This window comes from Bombus pascuorum, chromosome 1 (genome assembly GCF_905332965.1).
Source record: "Bombus pascuorum chromosome 1, iyBomPasc1.1, whole genome shotgun sequence".
In the NCBI taxonomy this organism is placed as follows: Eukaryota; Metazoa; Arthropoda; class Insecta; order Hymenoptera; family Apidae; genus Bombus; species Bombus pascuorum.
In genome coordinates, this window is record NC_083488.1 from 2,029,263 (window position 1) to 2,047,752 (window position 18,490).

The 18,490-nt window shown below is 30.6% G+C and overlaps 4 protein-coding genes across 6 annotated transcripts; 2 read left to right on the forward strand and 2 right to left on the reverse strand.

Annotated features, from left to right (window-relative positions):
* Nucleotides 1-393: 393 nt before the first annotated feature.
* LOC132916100 (membrane metallo-endopeptidase-like 1) lies at nucleotides 394-6,674 on the reverse strand. Of its 2 annotated transcripts, XM_060975881.1 has the most exons (18): nucleotides 6,099-6,673; nucleotides 5,862-6,007; nucleotides 5,554-5,715; nucleotides 5,076-5,159; nucleotides 4,678-4,892; nucleotides 3,668-4,564; nucleotides 3,103-3,195; nucleotides 2,887-3,025; nucleotides 2,689-2,791; nucleotides 2,517-2,607; nucleotides 2,272-2,448; nucleotides 2,057-2,169; nucleotides 1,897-1,964; nucleotides 1,723-1,774; nucleotides 1,524-1,591; nucleotides 1,307-1,449; nucleotides 1,014-1,181; nucleotides 394-783 (listed from the first exon to the last, which is right to left on the reverse strand). In XM_060975881.1, the coding sequence occupies exons 1-18, from the start codon at nucleotides 6,116-6,118 to the stop codon at nucleotides 616-618; spliced, it is 2,907 nt and encodes a 968-aa protein (XP_060831864.1). In that variant the 5' UTR covers nucleotides 6,119-6,673; the 3' UTR covers nucleotides 394-615. The 2 variants fall into 2 exon arrangements, with proteins under 2 accessions (XP_060831864.1, XP_060831865.1); XM_060975882.1 differs by lacking the exons at nucleotides 394-783; nucleotides 1,014-1,181; nucleotides 1,524-1,591 and having other exon boundaries at nucleotides 1,336-1,449; nucleotides 6,099-6,674.
* Nucleotides 6,675-8,972: 2,298 nt separating this feature from the next.
* Nucleotides 8,973-12,558, forward strand: LOC132916102 (probable pterin-4-alpha-carbinolamine dehydratase). The gene is made up of 3 exons (XM_060975885.1): nucleotides 8,973-9,628; nucleotides 11,949-12,068; nucleotides 12,174-12,558. Exons 1-3 carry the CDS (start codon nucleotides 9,512-9,514, stop codon nucleotides 12,354-12,356), a joined length of 420 nt encoding a protein of 139 aa, XP_060831868.1. The 5' UTR covers nucleotides 8,973-9,511; the 3' UTR covers nucleotides 12,357-12,558.
* A 104-nt stretch (nucleotides 12,559-12,662) lies between these two features.
* LOC132916101 (succinate dehydrogenase [ubiquinone] cytochrome b small subunit, mitochondrial) lies at nucleotides 12,663-14,110 on the reverse strand. The gene is made up of 4 exons (XM_060975884.1): nucleotides 13,894-14,110; nucleotides 13,432-13,568; nucleotides 13,154-13,347; nucleotides 12,663-13,018 (listed from the first exon to the last, which is right to left on the reverse strand). The coding sequence occupies exons 1-4, from the start codon at nucleotides 13,946-13,948 to the stop codon at nucleotides 12,802-12,804; spliced, it is 603 nt and encodes a 200-aa protein (XP_060831867.1). The 5' UTR covers nucleotides 13,949-14,110; the 3' UTR covers nucleotides 12,663-12,801.
* Nucleotides 14,111-14,452: 342 nt separating this feature from the next.
* LOC132916103 (pseudouridylate synthase 7 homolog) lies at nucleotides 14,453-18,198 on the forward strand. Of its 2 annotated transcripts, none has more exons than XM_060975887.1 (6): nucleotides 14,453-14,765; nucleotides 14,843-15,346; nucleotides 15,416-15,889; nucleotides 15,991-16,774; nucleotides 16,857-17,008; nucleotides 17,896-18,198. In XM_060975887.1, exons 1-6 carry the CDS (start codon nucleotides 14,600-14,602, stop codon nucleotides 18,003-18,005), a joined length of 2,190 nt encoding a protein of 729 aa, XP_060831870.1. In that variant the 5' UTR covers nucleotides 14,453-14,599; the 3' UTR covers nucleotides 18,006-18,198. The 2 variants fall into 2 exon arrangements, with proteins under 2 accessions (XP_060831870.1, XP_060831869.1); XM_060975886.1 differs by lacking the exon at nucleotides 17,896-18,198 and adding an exon at nucleotides 17,115-17,344 and having other exon boundaries at nucleotides 14,454-14,765.
* Nucleotides 18,199-18,490: the final 292 nt, after the last annotated feature.

An 18,490-nucleotide genomic window follows, 5' to 3' on the forward strand; every position in this document is an offset into this window, starting at 1 on the left:
TTCTCATTCTCCTATACATAAGCATTCACATTTATAGATTACCAAATAGCAATATGTATTATTTATGTTGTGATAAAGAAAACTTGTAACCATTTATTATAAATTACGAAAGATGTTGTAATAACTTACGATTATTATCAAATTCTTGGGATGCCTTAGCGTAATTGCCTTAATTTCCTTAACAAAATACATTTTGTAGGAAATGTTATCCAAACTGAACAAAATGAGGCATAGTTTATGTAATTTATGTATTTTAACTTTTAATATGATAATAGTTTCTTCACTTAAAACAATCTCTCTACTGTTTGATCGTTATTTATAAATTTTTATTAATACCACAAATTTTAAACACGCTAAGAATGCAGTGAGAATAGGATAAAATAAAATAACGTATGAATTTCATAATTTTATTGTTTTCACATTTTTTGACGCGAAAAGTTGATTTTCGAATAAAAATATACGATATACATATTTTATTAGTACAAATTATACTTAATTATAATTGTCATGAACGCGTAGAAGTATTTAAAATTTCAAATACTTCGACGATTAATTATTTATCTTTTATGAATTTTCTATCCAATCAATGATACATAATCTCTTTATTCTCATATACTACATTTCTCCGTTGGGTTTCTTAGGGCTATTTAATGGGCAATTGTAAGCTTCAGCGAAATCTTTAGAATTAGATATCGAAGCAATTACTCTTAACAAACCGGGACGGTGTAGATCGTCTCTTATTTCCTCTTTTAACTTGTCCGGTTTTATCACTTCACACCACAACTGTAAATTTTAGAACGTATAAATTTATTTTCAAGAATATATTTAATTCGTGCATTGTTAAATAATAATAAAAATAATAAATAATAAATAATAATAATAAAATAATAGCAATAGTAATCAGTAAAAGATACGTTTTTCGAATAACGATTTCGCTAACCGATTTACGTTATGAATATGTTATAGTTAAAATCTGATATCGTATAGTTAAAAAAATAAAAAATTTATCTCACATTAGCAAAGGACAAGAAGAATAGTTGCTCGTTACTCATGTGCTCTAATCCTGGTAGCATAACGTCTGATTTTCCACATTCTCGTAACCTTCGTTTGTAAGCTTCAAATGCATAGTTTAAGGCCATTGTGTCTACAATATTTTCACCTGATGTTTGCAGATCATAATTCTAGAATTATAAGATAGAGATGTACAAGTATAGTTCTAAAGTAGTTTAGTACAGTATATTATATACTTTATATCTATATCGTCGTAGTAGAAAATACAAAATATAACACGGAAAGAACTTTATACCTGTAGTATAGAATCTCCTACTTTTTTCTCCAAAACACCATATCTCGTAAATTGATCTATGAAAGATTGCGCTCTTTTGCGGTACGCGTCTTTCATTTTACGTGACCAGACCGTGATATCATCATCTTTGTCGAACATACGATCTACAAGTTATTTGTAACATATCAGTGCTTTCGTTAACCGAGTTTATAATCAACGATATTTTACAGTAATCTACCTATAACACTAAAACCATGATTTATTTGATGACTCATGACTAGTCCGATAATACCATAACTTGTGTACCTACATTAGAGAAATAATACTTTGCAAAGAATTATACATTGTGAGCAAATTAAATTAATTATTATAGTAATTTTATCGACCTTTAATAAAATAGGCAAATATATTAAATGTGCTAATATATAGGTTCTTACCATGGTTGTCTAAAATCAAAGAGGAGCTGTTGAAAATTTGCTGCTGTTATTTCTGCAATAATAAAAATTCCTTATTACGAATATTATAAGAAAAATATATTTCTATTTCTTTTTCATCGTTAACGATCTTGATTCTTAGCCAGGTTTCGTTTTTTACATTGTTTTAAAACTTACGAATGTTATTTTGCCATAGTGAGAACATGGTGTTTACTAGCAAGGGATTAAAGTTGTCGCTTGTACGTCTGTAAAAAAGTTAATCTTTTTAATTAGCTCAAATTCAATGTGAACATAGGTATTTAAAACAGTGTATCGTCTTTGTTACGAAAATACTTACTCTCCAAATGCTTCGGAAGCATCATTTTCCGAGAATAAAGTTTTTAGATTTCTCCATTTCTTATATCTCATAATGCTTAACATGTTTTCGAAATGCGACTTGCTAGCGCTAAGCTAAAGTGTGATTATAAAATTAGTCGAGTATGAAGTAAAGATACGAAAATCAAAGATAGATGTGTACTAAAATTAAAAATAAAAGATATATTAGATTCTTACGCCTCTGAAACGTTCTTTCATGATAGTAATATTTCGATATGATTTCGGATACTCGATCTGTTTCTTCATGTATATTAATTTATCCAAAATAATATGTCCGACTCCAATGTCCACCCCAGTTGAATTTTTGACTCGATATTCAACTTCTCTTTGGATGTCGTTTACAGTATCTGAAGCCTTTGGTAATCGCACAAAGAATTTTATAACGATACTACACTACATTGTATTAATATTTCATTTTTTACCGCTTGTAGAACTTCTTCTGGTAAATATCGTTTCACATATTCGTATCCCAGAATGTTTACCGCATTCATTTCTTCGACACAGTAGTTTGTTCTGTAAAAAGAATTTGTTTCTTTGTTTTCTAAAATACTTCAACGCAAAAAGAATATTTCAATCGATATAACGCGCTGTTACCTCCTTGTGGGTACTTTACCATCCCAATTATAGTATAATTCTCTCATTTTTTTCGTAGTTGCGTGTATCACTTTACTAAGAAAATTCCAATGTATGTAATTCACTGTATAAAATTTATATTAAATTTTCTAAATTATTTATTACTTTATCGTTGTAATAAAATTGACTGTATTATGAATAGGATAAATTTAGGCATACCAATTATTCTACTTGGAGTTCTATCTAATAATTTTGTCAACGCTTTGATATAATCATCGGCTGAAGTTAAGACATAATCGTCAGGAATTTCCATACCTCCAGTAGCAAACACATCTTTTATTTTCGTCATCCAGTTAATCTAGAAAAATTAATGGTACATCTTCGATAAATTTTAATTAAGTTTATTCTCTTTTTAAATAGAATAATCTCCCTTACTTTCCCGTTTTCCGTCCAAGCCTTCAAAGCACCGTATCTGTTTTGAAGTGCTTTAAGTTCAGCGGTCAGCGCTTTCTTGTATTTGTGTATGTACTGTACACATTAACAAACATTAATGTTTTAATTATAATATATATATAACGTAATTAAATATAGTAGAAAGTTAAGAATCTGGACGTTCGGAGCATACTCCAATCTTAAACAAATTTTAGCTCTCTAACCGCAAAATATAATATTATAAATTTAACATTATCAATATTAAAGTACATAATACAAATATTAATGGATCGTGGATATTTATGCAAATTCATATTTTCGATAATACAATTAAAAAGATAAAACCTTGATAGAAAACTGCTTTACCTATCAAATATTATAAAATGTATTTGGACATTTCATATATACTTTATGTAATTTTGCACCTTCAAATTTACTCTATCGAGGGTTAAAAGTACATCTTTTCTGTATCTAATACTCTGTAGAAATATAGACAATCTTGAGAACAAAGAAATAATCATTTTCTGTATCATTGATTCAATGGATTAAGATAAAACCATCGCATTACCGTTAGAAGTCTTATTTGAAATTTAAGCAAGTCGCCAATGTCTTCCAGGAGCCTTTCCCTTGGTATTGAAACGCCTCTTGCTTCAGAAAGCGCTATGCTAACATTTAGTATATACTCTGCGTACATTTTTCTCTTATTTTCCACTTCCATATCTTTTTTACTAGTTCCGTCATAGTTATCGCTATTATCGCTATCGTCGTCATCTCTATTTTCGTTATCATTATCCTTGTAATCGCCGCTGCCATTTCCACTACTATCTTCGTCATCCCGTTCATAGTCACCGCTCCCATTACCGTCTTCGTCGTCCCATTCATAATCACCACTACCGCTACCACTCGCAGCATTATTGCTATTATCATTCTCTTCATCGTTTTCATCGATTTTACCGCCGCTATTGTATTCTCCTTGATCCGCGCTGATGCCTTCACTTTCATTATCATCGTCGTCAAAGTACAAGTCGTTATTCGTATCCTCTATTCTTTCGTGACTCTTTCCACTGTTCGTTTCTGTAGATTTTCCAACGCTATCAGATTTATATATTAACTCATATTCCCACGACTTAACAATTCTTTCCACGTATCGTCTCTTGTTACCAACTCTTGCTCGCGTTATGGCCCCTTTCGTTCCTTCTTTTAACTGTATCTCCATGGCATGTTTCTTCATCGTCTTGATCTTTTCACTTATTCTTTCCCTGTGAATCGTACGATTATTAATATTTTTCTTAACGATTTCCTTTTCTAGCATTTGAAATTCGTCGTCTTCTTTAGAGCGTGGCCATTCCTCGCTACCTCGTTCCTGACTTTCTTCTTCGAGGTCGTCTTCTTCGCTGCTAGCTACGTAGATTTCATCGAAATCTAGAAGTCTGTCCACTTTTGCCGATAATCGAGGAGTATCGACCTGAAACATCAAGCAGCGTTGTTTTTTGCAATCGTTACCTTATACATGAAGAATCTTGATTGATCTTAATAACGTCTGGACTAAGTATGATTACCGAGTGAGTAGATACTTACAAACAGCCTTGATCTTTCATTATAGATCAAGTACCTCATGGGAACCTGTACATCATGGAAACTATTTAATCCTGTCAAACGAGCATAGTAATCGTCCACAATTTGCCATTTGTATATTTCCTGATCCCATTCATCTTTCTTCATTATTAATGGCCAGCCACCTGTCCTCCACATTGTAGATACAAGTGGCTGAAGACCAATTCTTTCTATCTCGTCTGTAAATTAATTGTACGATTTAACTTGACGATGATATTTCGCTCGTACTATTTTATTAAGACATAAAGAATGTGATATAGTTTTAAGATTAATATCTAAAGTATGTGTAATATAAATCAGGATAGATGTTATTAATCAAACAATTTTTAACAAATTGTGAATTATATTTCATTAAGAAATACCTGTGTCCAAGCAAGCTTTAAACGCCATTTTAGCGAATTTTGTTGCACGCAGATCATCAGGTTTCACTTCCTCTTCCATAATTTCTAAACAGAAAATGTTAAATTAGAGACACATCTATATTGTTTCGCTACTTTCGTATTTCGCGATATTTCGTCTTTGTACGTTTTCAATGAAATATTTGAGATGTTTAAATTTTTGGCAATCTAACTAAACAGATGAGATTTTGATAGAGATTTGTTTCGACTAATGAATATTATCGTAAATACTCTGCTTTCGATATTTTATATATCTTTTCATATTACGTACAGTCTGTAAATTTATTCGTTGTTAAACGTTCGATAAATGTATAAACATCCGCAATCTATATGCACATACGATAACAACCATAAGGTAATTAACTTCTTTACATAAGTGAACGATCTTTGTAGAGACAGTATTAATTATAATTATAATCCTAAACGAAAAGAATGAGCAAACCTTTAAGACGGTCATCGACCTTTCTTTCTGCCTTGACTAAGAAATTCCATTGGTTTTCGTCAACAGGAAGTGGATTATGCTTTGGCCAATTGCCACACGAATACTCGTAGAAATCTTCGCATGGATTCACGCTTTGGTTCATACTCTCTCGTAATGACTTCGCTATTAAGTAGCAGACAAATTGAAGCTATTCATTCTCTTATATGGATCCAGTATTTAAAAGATTACAACAATGTAAGATTTGTATATTACTTCGTAGGAAAATCTGTACAGTATGATAAGGAATCTAAGAAATATTTCTTGCTCACCAAGGTACTTGCATTGTTGAGTAAGGCAAAGCGGTCGTTCTTCCTTTAGTTTTGATTCTTCTGTAGTTGCACTTAATAACCATCGTAAACCAAAGGAGTTGTTCAATATGCTATTGACATCGGCTGCAATGGCAGCCAAAAATACGCTGTAAGATTATTGAAAAATTATGACGTACGTCACAGATAATTCTACGGTTTATTCGAGCGATAAAGACGTTTTCTATAATTATTACTTACATAATCCACGTGAATTTCATTATACTAGCGTTAATGATATAACGAATAAGAAAATAAAAGGAACAGGCGTTATGGACGTATCCTCCGATATCCAAACTTCCGATTTATAAAGTGCAGAATCTATCGCAGTTGGCGATTTTATATTTACAGAAAACGGAAAGACCCTGAGTATGTTGATGATAAGCGCTGATAGTATACATTTTGTATCAATACTGTGTAGCATCATCACCATTCGCGTTACTTTGGCGGTGTAAAGTAATATACATTGCACGTTAACATTTATTCAGCAAAATAATATGCATTGCATCATTCATTCTATCATTCTATTCCTTATCTTATTTGATATTCTATCGAAGAGTTAGTCGTACAATGTTCGAGATATACGAATATAATACACGTTAAAAAATTCAAATTCTTTTGCCAAATTTAAATTAACATTGACGGATCGTCTAAATATAAGGTATATCTCAAAAGAAATAGACCAACTATCATGTTCATCGACATTCGTGATATTATTTTAAACGATTAAAAGACTTATCAAATACATATATACATACTACTTTCTATCTATTAATTAATTAATTAATTCTATTAATTAAATAACATCTTAAACCTAATTTACAGTGCTGTTTTTATTGTCAGTCTTGGCACAGTTCGATCTGAATATCTTGTGACTCAACATCAGGATGCACGATGCGGGTGAAAGAAACGGTAGCATCGCATCGTTAGATGCGGCAGCATCTGAGCGAATGGGCTGCGCAACCTTATTTTTCATCCGCGGACAGGATAACGTGCGCAAGCTGGTTCTAGGATGCGGACCAATCTGAAAATATATTGCACAAATATACGATGTTAACAACGTTGCCGCATAGACGATGGTGGAATAGTTAGCGACTGGATATCCGTGACAGGAGAGAGTAAATCTGAACGGTAGCCAGTTACTCGATTACGGATCGCCTCGACGCTGACACGAATAAGTGAAATGAAATTCATTGATCGAACAGCAGACGTTTCGAGTGATAATTGAAGGCTTTCGTGAATTGGATCGAGCTTCGATTGACAGTCTCACTCGTGTTCTTTATCTTAGAAAGGCAAGGAACATCTTCAAAAATGGGCATTCTCCCCGTATTATTTTCTCTTCTCTTCCGTGTTCTATCCGTATTTTTTTTGAACGATATATCTATGTAATAATCGAGGGATTAAAAAACAAATGGTCCGAGCACGGATATCTTTAATTGGAATAAATCGTGAATAAAATTTAATGCATTTTTTCCAACGCTACACACGAGCGTAAGGGCAACAAACCACTAGCTTTTGGTTTGAAAATTGATAAGAAAATTCTGTAAACAAATAGATTTTATGTATCGTGTTCGTCATTTATAAAAGATACACTTATGTACTACTTCCCTATTGAAATAACGACATAATTTTGTGCTTTTTCATTCAATTATCTAAACATCAATTATCTAATCGCAAGTTAATTACACTTAATCTGGAAATTAACTGTGTCAGGTAAAACAATGAACAAGAATTCACTAATGATTTGTAGAAGTTGAGAAACATGAAATATGATCAATTTCCTTCGTTGAAATAGCAGCGAGACGCGTGATTTAAGCAATAGTTCTTCTCAAGTACGTAATTTGTAAAAGTAATCGGTAGTCTTTTAAATTAATTATATTCACTTCGTTATGTACGAATTAATAATTCATTCAGATGCATCACGTTGGTTATTATTTGCCGATAACGTTTGAGGATTAATAGATTAACGCGTTTAACATAACGTTCCCTGTTTCATGAATGTGAATGTAAAAGTGAGGCAACGCAACGAGAAGAGCGAGTAAAAGGTTTATAATCGCAATCAGTATGGTCGATGTTAACCACATGTATGGATGAAAGTCTTTGTACGAGAGACGGCCTAAACGGAGCAATTAAAAAGGAATTACTAAGAAATGGACTCAAATCTCACAATTTAATATCTTTATAATAAAATGACGCAATTAATAAATCCAATAATCAAATCATAAAACAGTTAAACATCGTAATTACGTCAGTAATATTATTCTCTGTACATCAACTAGTGAAATTACAATCAAAATGAAATTTAGATTTTACTATAACAAAAACATTATCGCGAGGAAGGTAAATTTAATGTTAAAAGTAAATTAATGTTAAATATAAAAAGCTATTATGTATGGAATATATGTTAAAATTATTCCATCATTCCATTGTTCCATTATCGATTAAAATAGAGTCCTTTTCAAAAAAAAAAATATAGTAAACAATTAATTGCCTTTTCTTGGATCAGCTTATTTCAATTATCGTGCGAGTTTGTTATTCTCATACTTGTATATTTTGGTCAGAAAGGCATGAACTTTTCCATACAACCGTAGAATTAAATAATAAGTCGATGCTATTGTGGAACGTGGGACTAAATAGGTTCTTGTCTATGCTAGTGTGGAACTAGGTTTTTGTCTATGCTAGCGTAAAACTAGGTTCTTGTCTACGATAGAACCGAATGAATGCAGCACTTGGCCGCTTGGTGCAGCACTTCTTCTCGAAGGTCAACTTAATGTTGTGAACGTGAATACTTTCTGTTCCTCTCTGTTAGTACATATTACGACCATATAAACCGGTTTCGACACTCATATACCAAATCCTAGGGAAAACGATCCGAAAATTGAGCTGTGACTAGTTGCGAAAAGTCATCATGGAAGACAAAAAAGTTCTCGTTCTACGCATGCGTGATATGGTATGAATGTTTCAGATAGAGATAAAGATATTCTATTTATCTCTGTCCGTCTCGCAAGAATACGGATTTCGTTATCCTTTCATGTAGATTTTACACAACTAAACACGACTCAATTTTCTTACAGTTTCCCCTAGCGAGTGTCGAGACCTGTTTATATGATCGTGATATGTGTAAGTGATTAATTTATATAGCTTCCGATAGTGATTTGAGAGAAACGGCGATACTTACATAAATATAGTCTACTTAATAAATAATAGTAGAACTATTTAATAATAAAACTAAAATAGTAATGTTAAGAGTACTTGATATTTTTTTTTAAGATAATAATTTACCGATAGGGTTATGTTTACGATGATTAAAACAAATTAAAATTTCCAATCGTTTTTATGATTCATTTCCAAGAATCTTTGCATATTGTATTGCACTTAATTTTTTGTAATCCGAGAGTAAAATAAATCTTGAATCGTAAATCTTGTATTACATAAGGAAATAAACGCACGGAAATTTTATTGATACTTTAGGACAATATATGTATGATATTGAACTGGAATACGTAATAATATAAAAAAGACCTTTAAGAACAACTCATCATGTAATATTGAAATATTTACTTGTGATACATAAAATCTCTCGACATAATCAAGGAAAAAGAAAGTATAAAATTATGTCGACTTTAACGCGCATGCGACTTATGAATGGTGGGGGAATACTACGGGGAAAGATATTCCATATTTTCGATCGAAGAAGTATATCTGCTCCTGCTTTAAAAAAGAACAAAATGGTAAGATTATTATAATAAATGTATAAAATTATACAGTAGCGGACAAAAGTTTAAGACGATGATTTGTAAACCGGATTACAAACATCTTATACGCATATTGTTCTTCTATTCGGTTTGTCTCTTTGGAATAACGTAGCTGTATGTTTGACCTTCGTAACCTCAGACAGTCAGTTGTTAAATACAAACAATGTAGGAGTTACAACAGTTAGTTACCGCCTAGCACTTGGAAACAGTGGACATTAGTTTAAGACGATCTGTGTAAAACGTGAGTACGAGTACAGTTTTTGAACATTTTGATTCTGGAATGTCAAAATCATTGTTTAGTGTACCTTTTATTGCTTAAAATTCATTTAGGTAGGAACAGACTATGGGTAAATCAAAGAATTTACTTGAAAACGAAAGGGAACAAATCGTAAGGCTGCGAAAGCAAAGTAAAACCTTCACCGAAATAGCAAATATAGTGAACAGGTCAGAAACAGCTTGTAAACAAGCTTGGTATAAATGTTTAAAGACAGGCATGTATTGCGATCAACCGAAAAACGGAAGACCACGGAAAACAACACCGAAAATGGATCGCCGGATTCATCGATTGAGCGAAAAGGATCGTTTTCGTAGTGCAAATAATATTGCTGCGGAGATAAACTATGAAAACGATACACAAATTAGTGCTAGAACTGTTAGGAGAAGATTAGAAGACTTTAACTTAAGAGGACGAAAACCCCAAAAGAAACCACTGCTGAGTTCTAGGAATCGAAAAAGACGACTTGCATTTGCTAAAGCTCATAAGCATTGGACAAGTGAAGATTGGCAAAAGGTATTGTTTTCTGACGAATCGAAATTCAATCGCGTCTGTTCTGACGGGATACGGTACGTTAGACGTCGAATTGGCGAAAGTTTGAAAACACAGTGCGTTTTAAAAACTCTTAAACATGGTGGTGGCAACGTTATGGTGTGGGCGTGTTTTTCTCGAAGCGGCCCTGGTCCGATATGTCGTATCAATGGAATTATGGACCGTTTTCAATACAAGGACATACTCAAGAACACAATGTTACCTTTTGCACGCAACAATATGAGTGATGATTTTATTTTTCAAAATGATAATGATCCGAAGCACACGGCTCGGGTTGTGAAATAGTTTTTTCAAGAAGAAAATATCACCGTGCTGCCGTGGCCGTCGCAATCACCAGACATTAACCCAATCGAGAATTTGTGAAGCATCATAAAAAAGACAGTACAAGGTTATAAACCGAAAAATTTAAATGAACTTTACTCTACGATTGAAACAGCCTGGAATAATATTACGGTAGATTAATATAAAAAATTAATAGATTCTATGCCAAGAAGATGTACCGAAGGGATAAGAAATAACGGATATTGAACAAAATATTGAATTTAAACAAAAATTGTGTATATTTTTTAACCAAAAATTAATATTTTTTGTATAGTCTTAAACTTTTGACCGACGAAATATTATACAGATTTCGTTCCTTTTTTATAACTTAGCTATTGAGCAAAATATCAAAATGAAATTTTTTTTCTAAGTGTACAAACAAATGTACAATTAGTTAATACCAAAAGTAGAACACCGTATTTATATTTTTTATGGAAAGTAAATCAATTATTTATTTCTTCCATTTCGTCTTAAACTTTTGTCCGCTACTGTATATTGCGGAACGTATTATTGTTGTTAATATTTTATGAAAGGTAAAATATTTAACCTACAGGAATACGTGCGTGTATCAATTGGAAATTTTATAAATAATCCGTGATCATTAATTTGAAATCTTTATGATAAATTTCGATCTTTTGTTTCATATTATTGAAATTGATGTTTAACTCTGTTTACAAATTTTTATCGCTTTAAACAAATGAACAATATGTAAAAGCATATATTATTTATATACTTACACATTAGACATCGTCATTTTTGGGCGTAACAAGTGGTTGAGATTCTAAGAGATCTATGGCATACAAATTGTAATTTTTCATAATTAAAAAGGCAGCAATTACGAAAAAAATTATTATTAATCAATTAAAAAGTAAATTTTATATTTATGCAGAAAATTTATTTTTCCGGATTATATAGTATTGCGAAATAAGGAGCGATTGAAGCATCGATCTGACATTCCTGTTACTAATATCGTCAAGGAAAACTTTTTGCTTAATTAAAATTGTTTTAAATAGCAATGAATTTTATTAAAAGATTATGTTTATGTAGTTTTGTGATTAAAATTTGAATAAACTTATTACTTGACAAATATATTAAATAGCAATTTAAATTAAACTTAATACATTTTTTAAAAATATATTTTATTTTTAGGGAAAACTTACTCAAGAAGAACGAGAAAAGGATTTAAAACCATTGTTATCTAATGGTTGGTCTGTGCAACAAAATAGAGATGCTATTTATAAGGAATTTTTATTCAAAAACTTTAATCAAGTGTGTTTCACTTTAAAAATTAATCTTTTATGATATATATCACTTTATACTATATTTTTAATGTTATAGAAAAGTTATATATTTTTTACATATTCGTGTTGACAGGCATTTGGTTTTATGACAAAAGTTGCATTGCAAGCAGAAAAAATGGATCATCACCCTGAATGGTTCAATGTTTACAACAAAGTAAACATTACTTTGTCTTCTCATGATGTAAATGGTTTATCACAGAGGGATGTAAAACTCGCATCTTTCATAGACAAGGCTGCTAAAGTGGGAGAAAACTAAATATTAATTTATAGGATAATTTTTATTGGATAATTATAATGGATGAATGATATGTTTCTATGATAATAACGTTAATAATGTTTTAGAATTTTTTGATGTTATAAAAATTATATTACATACATATAAATGTTGTAGATATATTTGTTTCATATTTGTTTTGTACTATGACTTCTATAAATAAATACATTTTATTTAATTCAAATTATTTATGGAATTAATTTGTATTCGTTATGCTATCACAATTTATATATTATCTAGAATAGTGAAAATGGAGTTTTATAACTATTATTTGAATAATACAATCAATTATTTAAAGACAAATAATTTATTTCTAAATAATTTATGATAAAGAGAATTTCAAAACATCTAAATTAACATATTCATGATCTAATCAGAATATATATTAATTAGAGAATTATTCTAATCAAAATATATAATAAAGGAATTATTCATCAGAAGCAGGTATGGTTGGTGGGGGTGTTTTGCCAATTGCCCAAGCATCTTTCACAGCTCTTGAAACCCCAGGACCATTATTTATGAGTATAAACAGACCAGACAGTGTAAGTGCTGAGATCATAAGCAACGTAAGGTGCAGAAATTTTGGCACTACAGGTCCAACAACACTAGGACGTGCATAGTCTGTAATAACAGCTTCCAAACCCCTATATAATATGTATTATAATATAATAAAAACACATTAAATCTATATAAAAATAAAGAAACAAAAATATTCTACAGTATACAAAAAATCATATATGGTGTAATATCAAGAATAATTTTTAAAGATGAATAATTACCAATGTGAATGCATAACAACTAATACAGACATTATACCATCAAGAATTGGATTTTCTGCTATTAAAGCAGCAGGTATCAAAATTGGTAGTGCTGTTGAAACAACTCTTTCCATGACCCACATACGTACATGATCACCTGTAGGTGTACTTGCATTGCGGCTTATTTGTGTACCTAAAGTGGTAGTTGCTGGAAACTGAAACATATTTACAATAAAATATAGGTCATAGAAAAGAATCTATAACATAAATATTTGAAATAAATGTTATAACACCAATACCTTTGTTAAGCAATTGATCCTATTGCTAGTTGTACCAGAATTTAAACATTGTCTAACATTGGCAAGACTACTAGATGTTCTACCAAATTGAGGCAGTTTGCAAGAATTTGCAAAAAGATTAGATTTTGAAAGTAATTCTGTAAAAATAAAAATGATATGATTTGTATTCTAATTTGCATTGCCTGTATAAAGATTGAATATTTAATTGAATATTTAGAATATACTAAAAATTATATTAATTTTATATATTCATAAATCACAAGTAATGATCTAATTATCTTATATTATGTATACAGATTTTATATTTTAGTTTATAATAATACATTATATCAAATAATATCACAATGATTAAAGATATAGAAAAATTTGTTCGATAAGGTTATGCCAATGTCATTCAAAATAGTAAAAATTATATAAATCAAAAAAATTTATATATCTTTACATGTTTCAGACCCCACTTACCTAGTTGTTTAACCTTATGAATGATAGTGGGAGATATTACTTTTTTTAAAATCATTTTGTTATAGTAAAATACAAGATTTTCAAATCTGTACTTGTTTGTACAGAGCGATGAACTATGAATTCCTCTTTAATTTTTTATGACAATTAGATATTACGATTCTAATCTCTTATAAAAGTATGTGTGCATAATTATAGAGACGAATTTTCTGTATCGACTATTTTCATCTCGATTATTTCGTTCGACTTATCGAATGATTGCAACGATTATTTAATTTGATCTGAATATTTTGACTATGTGTAATGTAAGTTGACAATAAATAATTTATAAAGTGAAATGTTTTTATTATAATAAATGTTTCACAAAAATAATTTCATTCTCTTATACTTTTACTTATACATAATGTGAAATAAACAATTTCATTAGTTTATATTTATTATAAACTAATTAAAGTATATATATTAATATATATACTCTTTTTTTGTAATAATATCTTTTATAATATTTAATTAATCAGAAAATGACAAGATACTTGAAATTATCTGAAAATTATTCCTGGTTGAGAAACACTGCTTCGAAGTACATGTTATTTACTAGGTTATAGTCTCGTACCTGCAAATAACAATTCGTTTCTGATATTATAGTTGTTAAATTTTTGAGTGAGAAAATAAAATTTTGTAAAAATTGACAAACAAATTATTAAATACAATGTCTGAAACGGTAATTAAAAATACCGATTCTGGAAACAACTTGAATCATAATATTAAACAAGAATCTGCACAGGAATGTACGTCTGAAAAATATAAAAAAAATTTTAGAAAAGATAATCGATGGAGCGGTGATTACAGAAAAAACAGAGGTTCATATAACAGTGGTAAGTTTTTGGAAGAAATATATTTTAAGTATCATTTTTACAAAACCAATTCCTTCACGTTTGAAACTTTTTTAAAGGATTCCGAAATAATAATTTTGGCAATAGACCTTCTAAACGTAATTTTAATAATTGGTCGAATTTCCAATCAAATGGGAAAAGAAAGAAATTGGAAGTTGGAAACAGGCTAAAGGAATGTGATGTTGGAATTACAGAGTTTATAGGAAATGAAGGATTTTTTGGTGTTATTAAAGAAAGATATACAGATTTTCACGTTAACGAAATTGCTCTTGATGGACAAATCGCTAAATTAACAAATCAAGACATTCCATCAGATGGAGAAGAAGATGAAAATTTACAAGACTTAAAAAAGATGGTATCAGATACACTTTGGAATCAGCTACAGAAATTAAAAGAATCAGAAGAATCTACTATAGAAATTGATGTAACAAACATGGATAAGGATCAGCGTAAAGTAATTCATAGAATTGTTAAGGCAATGAAGAATATTATTAGCCAAACTATAGATAAGGAAAATAAAAAGATCATGATGATTTTACCAAATAAAAATAATAACAGTGCTAGTATGTTATATCCATTTTCGACTCAAAATGTATTATTATCGATTTATATATGATACATTTTGCCCTCAGGTCGTAACTTCCGGAGAGATAAACGGGTAAATTGGAAAAAGCGAGGAGAATATTGTTACTTTTTGTTACATAAAGTGAATATGGATACAATGGATGCTCTGAATCAATTAGCCATGAATTTATATTTAAGGCCAAATAATTTCAGTTATGCTGGAACAAAGGATCGTAGAGCATGGACTACTCAATGGGTTAGTGTCAGGAAAGTTTCACCCACAGATATATTAAGAGCAGCAAAAAATGTACGTGGAGCATATGTAGGAAACTTTAAATTTGAAACAGAATCTTTGAAACTAGGCATGTTGAATGGTAATTGCTTTAGAATTGCTTTGAGAAACGTCAGTGGAACAGACGAGCAAATTGAAAAAACCATGATTTCTTTGAGAGATCATGGATTTATAAATTATTATGGTCTGCAAAGATTTGGCACTGTAGCTACTATCCCGACTTATGAAATAGGCAAAGCTTTACTTCAAGGTAATTCTCTTAATTTAATTTACGCAACAATTTAAGTTTTCTAATTTTGTGTAAACTTTGTCTAATATAAGAGTATATATTTTGTATTGTACAAAAAATAGGTAAATGGAACGAAGCGATCAATTTAATTTTGAAGCCTAGAGAAGGAGAACAGGACGAAGACTTGGTAGAAGCTAGAAAAATATATGAAAAAACTAAAGATGCAAGTGCTGCGTATAAAAGGATTAGAAGATATGATAAAATAGAGGCTACACTTTTAAAGGGTCTTAGTATATCTGGTATTAATAATCCTCAAGGTGCTTTGGATTCAATACCCAGGAATGCTCGCTTAATGTATATTCACGCCTATCAAAGTTTTGTATGGAATCATATGGTATCAAGAAGGATAAAAGAATTTGGGAGAAATCCTATGGTAGGGGACTTAGTATATGAAAAAAATGTGAAACATAATGATAATGAAGGAGAATTTGTTTATGATAACGGAAGCGAACTTGCAACTGAAGGTAATGAAGAACCCGTTAAAAAAATGAGTAAACTTGAAAGCGAAATGGATGTAGACGTAAAGATCGAGAAATCTTCCGAAGCATCTGAAGAATTATCAAATACTTTGATGGAAGAGGTAACAGGTGCTGCAGAATGTTGTCTTAAAATAGATGAGAATACACAGCAAAGTGGAACTACTAATGAAAAAGATGAAAGCGATGATTCATATAATCTTCCTATGGTAAAAATTCTCGAAGAAGAAGATTTACCAAATTATACTTTGGCAGATGTATTAATGCCTCAAGTTGGCTGGAAAGTTACATACCCACCTTATGCTAAACCATGGTTCGATGAGTTTTTAGCAAAAGATGGATTAACTACTGACCTTAGACAGAAGAATAAGTAAGTTACCGAGAATGAAATTTAGATATATATTATTTTTGTGTTATAATATTTTTTATGTTTTATATCCATTTAATTTCAGAAAATATAATTTGGGAGGTGCTTATAGAAAGATATTGCAAATTCCTTCAAATTTATCTTGGAACATTACGCATTATTCGGAGAAACATAGCGATCTTATTATGTGCGATATAGATGAAATGAGGAAGTCATCAGCTCCAAAAAATGATCCAAGTATAATCTTTCACCGATATATTTTTCAATTTTTCAGCGTACATTAAGATATTTTTATTTTTTATTAAAAGCTAATAAATATACGTGAAATTTTCCAATTTTTCAGAGGGGCAATACAAAGCTTTGATAATAGAAGTGTCTTTAAAATCTTCTACATATGCAACTATGGCGTTGCGCGAAATTTTAAAATCTGATACTTCACCGCAAGCACAAGCCGCTCATTCTGCCGCATGTAACGTAGAGGTAGAGAATTCAAGCACTTTGAAAGATCTTGCAGAGAGCGAAAATAGAGGCGCATCTGAAGCAATATAAAGCTGTGATAACTTCCTTGTACGATTAAATAAAATATGAAAACCACTATTCCTCGTGTAATTTTAAACATACAATGACATATAAGTTAGGATCAAAGTATTATCCAGTTACGTTTGTGTCATGAATATTTATTTTACTTTCATCTTACTTTCATATAAACAGATAAAAATGTTTAGTAACAAAGAAATACATTTTGTTTTTATCTTAAGTAAGAGTGCACTTTGCTTCGATTATTTTTACATTTTTCATCAACGACATCGTTTATAATGTTCAACTCAAAAATGAAATAACATTGTTTTTATTTTTACATATATACACATAATGAAGAACAATGAACTTTGAAATATTCAACATCCGTGTATTTCTTTAAAAATGTATCTCAATTTTATAACCTGAAAAGCGTGGTATCTACTTTAAAGCTTAAAATAGGGAGGAAGCATCTTCGAAATCGATCTCTCACGATAATGTTGCGATGTACATAGTATATATAAATCGGGGTATTGTCACGTGTGGTCGATGAAGAAGCGATTTGTAATGATTCCGAGGAGACTTCTATAGCGTTAATATCCTCTCAGGTGACAAACGAGGGAATGACGCTGCAGGACGTCCGGCGTCCCGATGCCATACGACAAATTATCTCACCTCCGCTTTGACCGAATACCGTGAAAAATCGCCGATATCGTGACGAAGCGTTACTGTTCAAAAACGTATCGTTCTATTGGGATAATTAAGCGTTATTTTAGTTTAATCTCATTATACAGCATCTTCTCGTAATAAATATTAACACACGGAATTATTGAAGTTATTAAAAATTTAATGTTGTCACATTGCAATTGATAAAACGCAATGTGAAAATAAACAAAAGTGTTATCGGATTGTAGTTTAATTAATAAATTGTAAGGCTTTGAATATCAATTGATTAATCTCGTAATTATAGATTCAATAATGTAAACGTTTGATTAGAATACGTTGTTTTTTAAAAATATTCAGTGCCAAAAAGGAAGAATTTTAATCCAGACGTACAATTATGATCGAGCTAATGCTTCAAACGTTAGGAAATATTTCTTGGAATATTTTTTAAAAATGCTTATTGTAGGAAATGTGGTTTGTTGCATGACTTTTACTTTATGTGAGAATGCGGTGTCATTCGAACATCTTTGGTACTGGTTG

Bases quoted from the DNA above. Each gene is read 5' to 3' on its own strand.
- LOC132916100 (XM_060975881.1), bottom strand. From the start codon at position 6,118: ATGAAATTCACGTGGATTAT. The intron at 4,565-4,677 runs GTAAGTATCTAC...TTGATGTTTCAG, and splicing joins ATGAAAGATCAAGGCTGTTT to GTCGATACTCCTCGATTATC. The intron at 1,775-1,896 runs GTAAGTTTTAAA...TTATTATTGCAG, and splicing joins ACTATGGCAAAATAACATTC to AAATAACAGCAGCAAATTTT.
- LOC132916102 (XM_060975885.1), top strand. From the start codon at position 9,512: ATGTCGACTTTAACGCGCATGCGACTTATGAATGGTGGGGGAATACTA. The intron at 9,629-11,948 runs GTAAGATTATTA...TTTTATTTTTAG, and splicing joins CTTTAAAAAAGAACAAAATG to GGAAAACTTACTCAAGAAGA. The intron at 12,069-12,173 runs GTGTGTTTCACT...TCGTGTTGACAG, and splicing joins TATTCAAAAACTTTAATCAA to GCATTTGGTTTTATGACAAA.
- LOC132916103 (XM_060975886.1), top strand. From the start codon at position 14,600: ATGTCTGAAACGGTAATTAAAAATACCGATTCTGGAAACAACTTGAAT. The intron at 15,347-15,415 runs GTATGTTATATC...TTTTGCCCTCAG, and splicing joins TAAAAATAATAACAGTGCTA to GTCGTAACTTCCGGAGAGAT. The intron at 17,009-17,114 runs GTATAATCTTTC...CCAATTTTTCAG, and splicing joins AGCTCCAAAAAATGATCCAA to AGGGGCAATACAAAGCTTTG.
- LOC132916101 (XM_060975884.1), bottom strand. From the start codon at position 13,948: ATGATTTTAAAAAAAGTAATATCTCCCACTATCATTCATAAGGTTAAA. The intron at 13,569-13,893 runs GTAAGTGGGGTC...TTATTTTTACAG, and splicing joins TCATAAGGTTAAACAACTAG to AATTACTTTCAAAATCTAAT. The intron at 13,019-13,153 runs GTAATTATTCAT...CATATTATATAG, and splicing joins GTTGTTATGCATTCACATTG to GGGTTTGGAAGCTGTTATTA.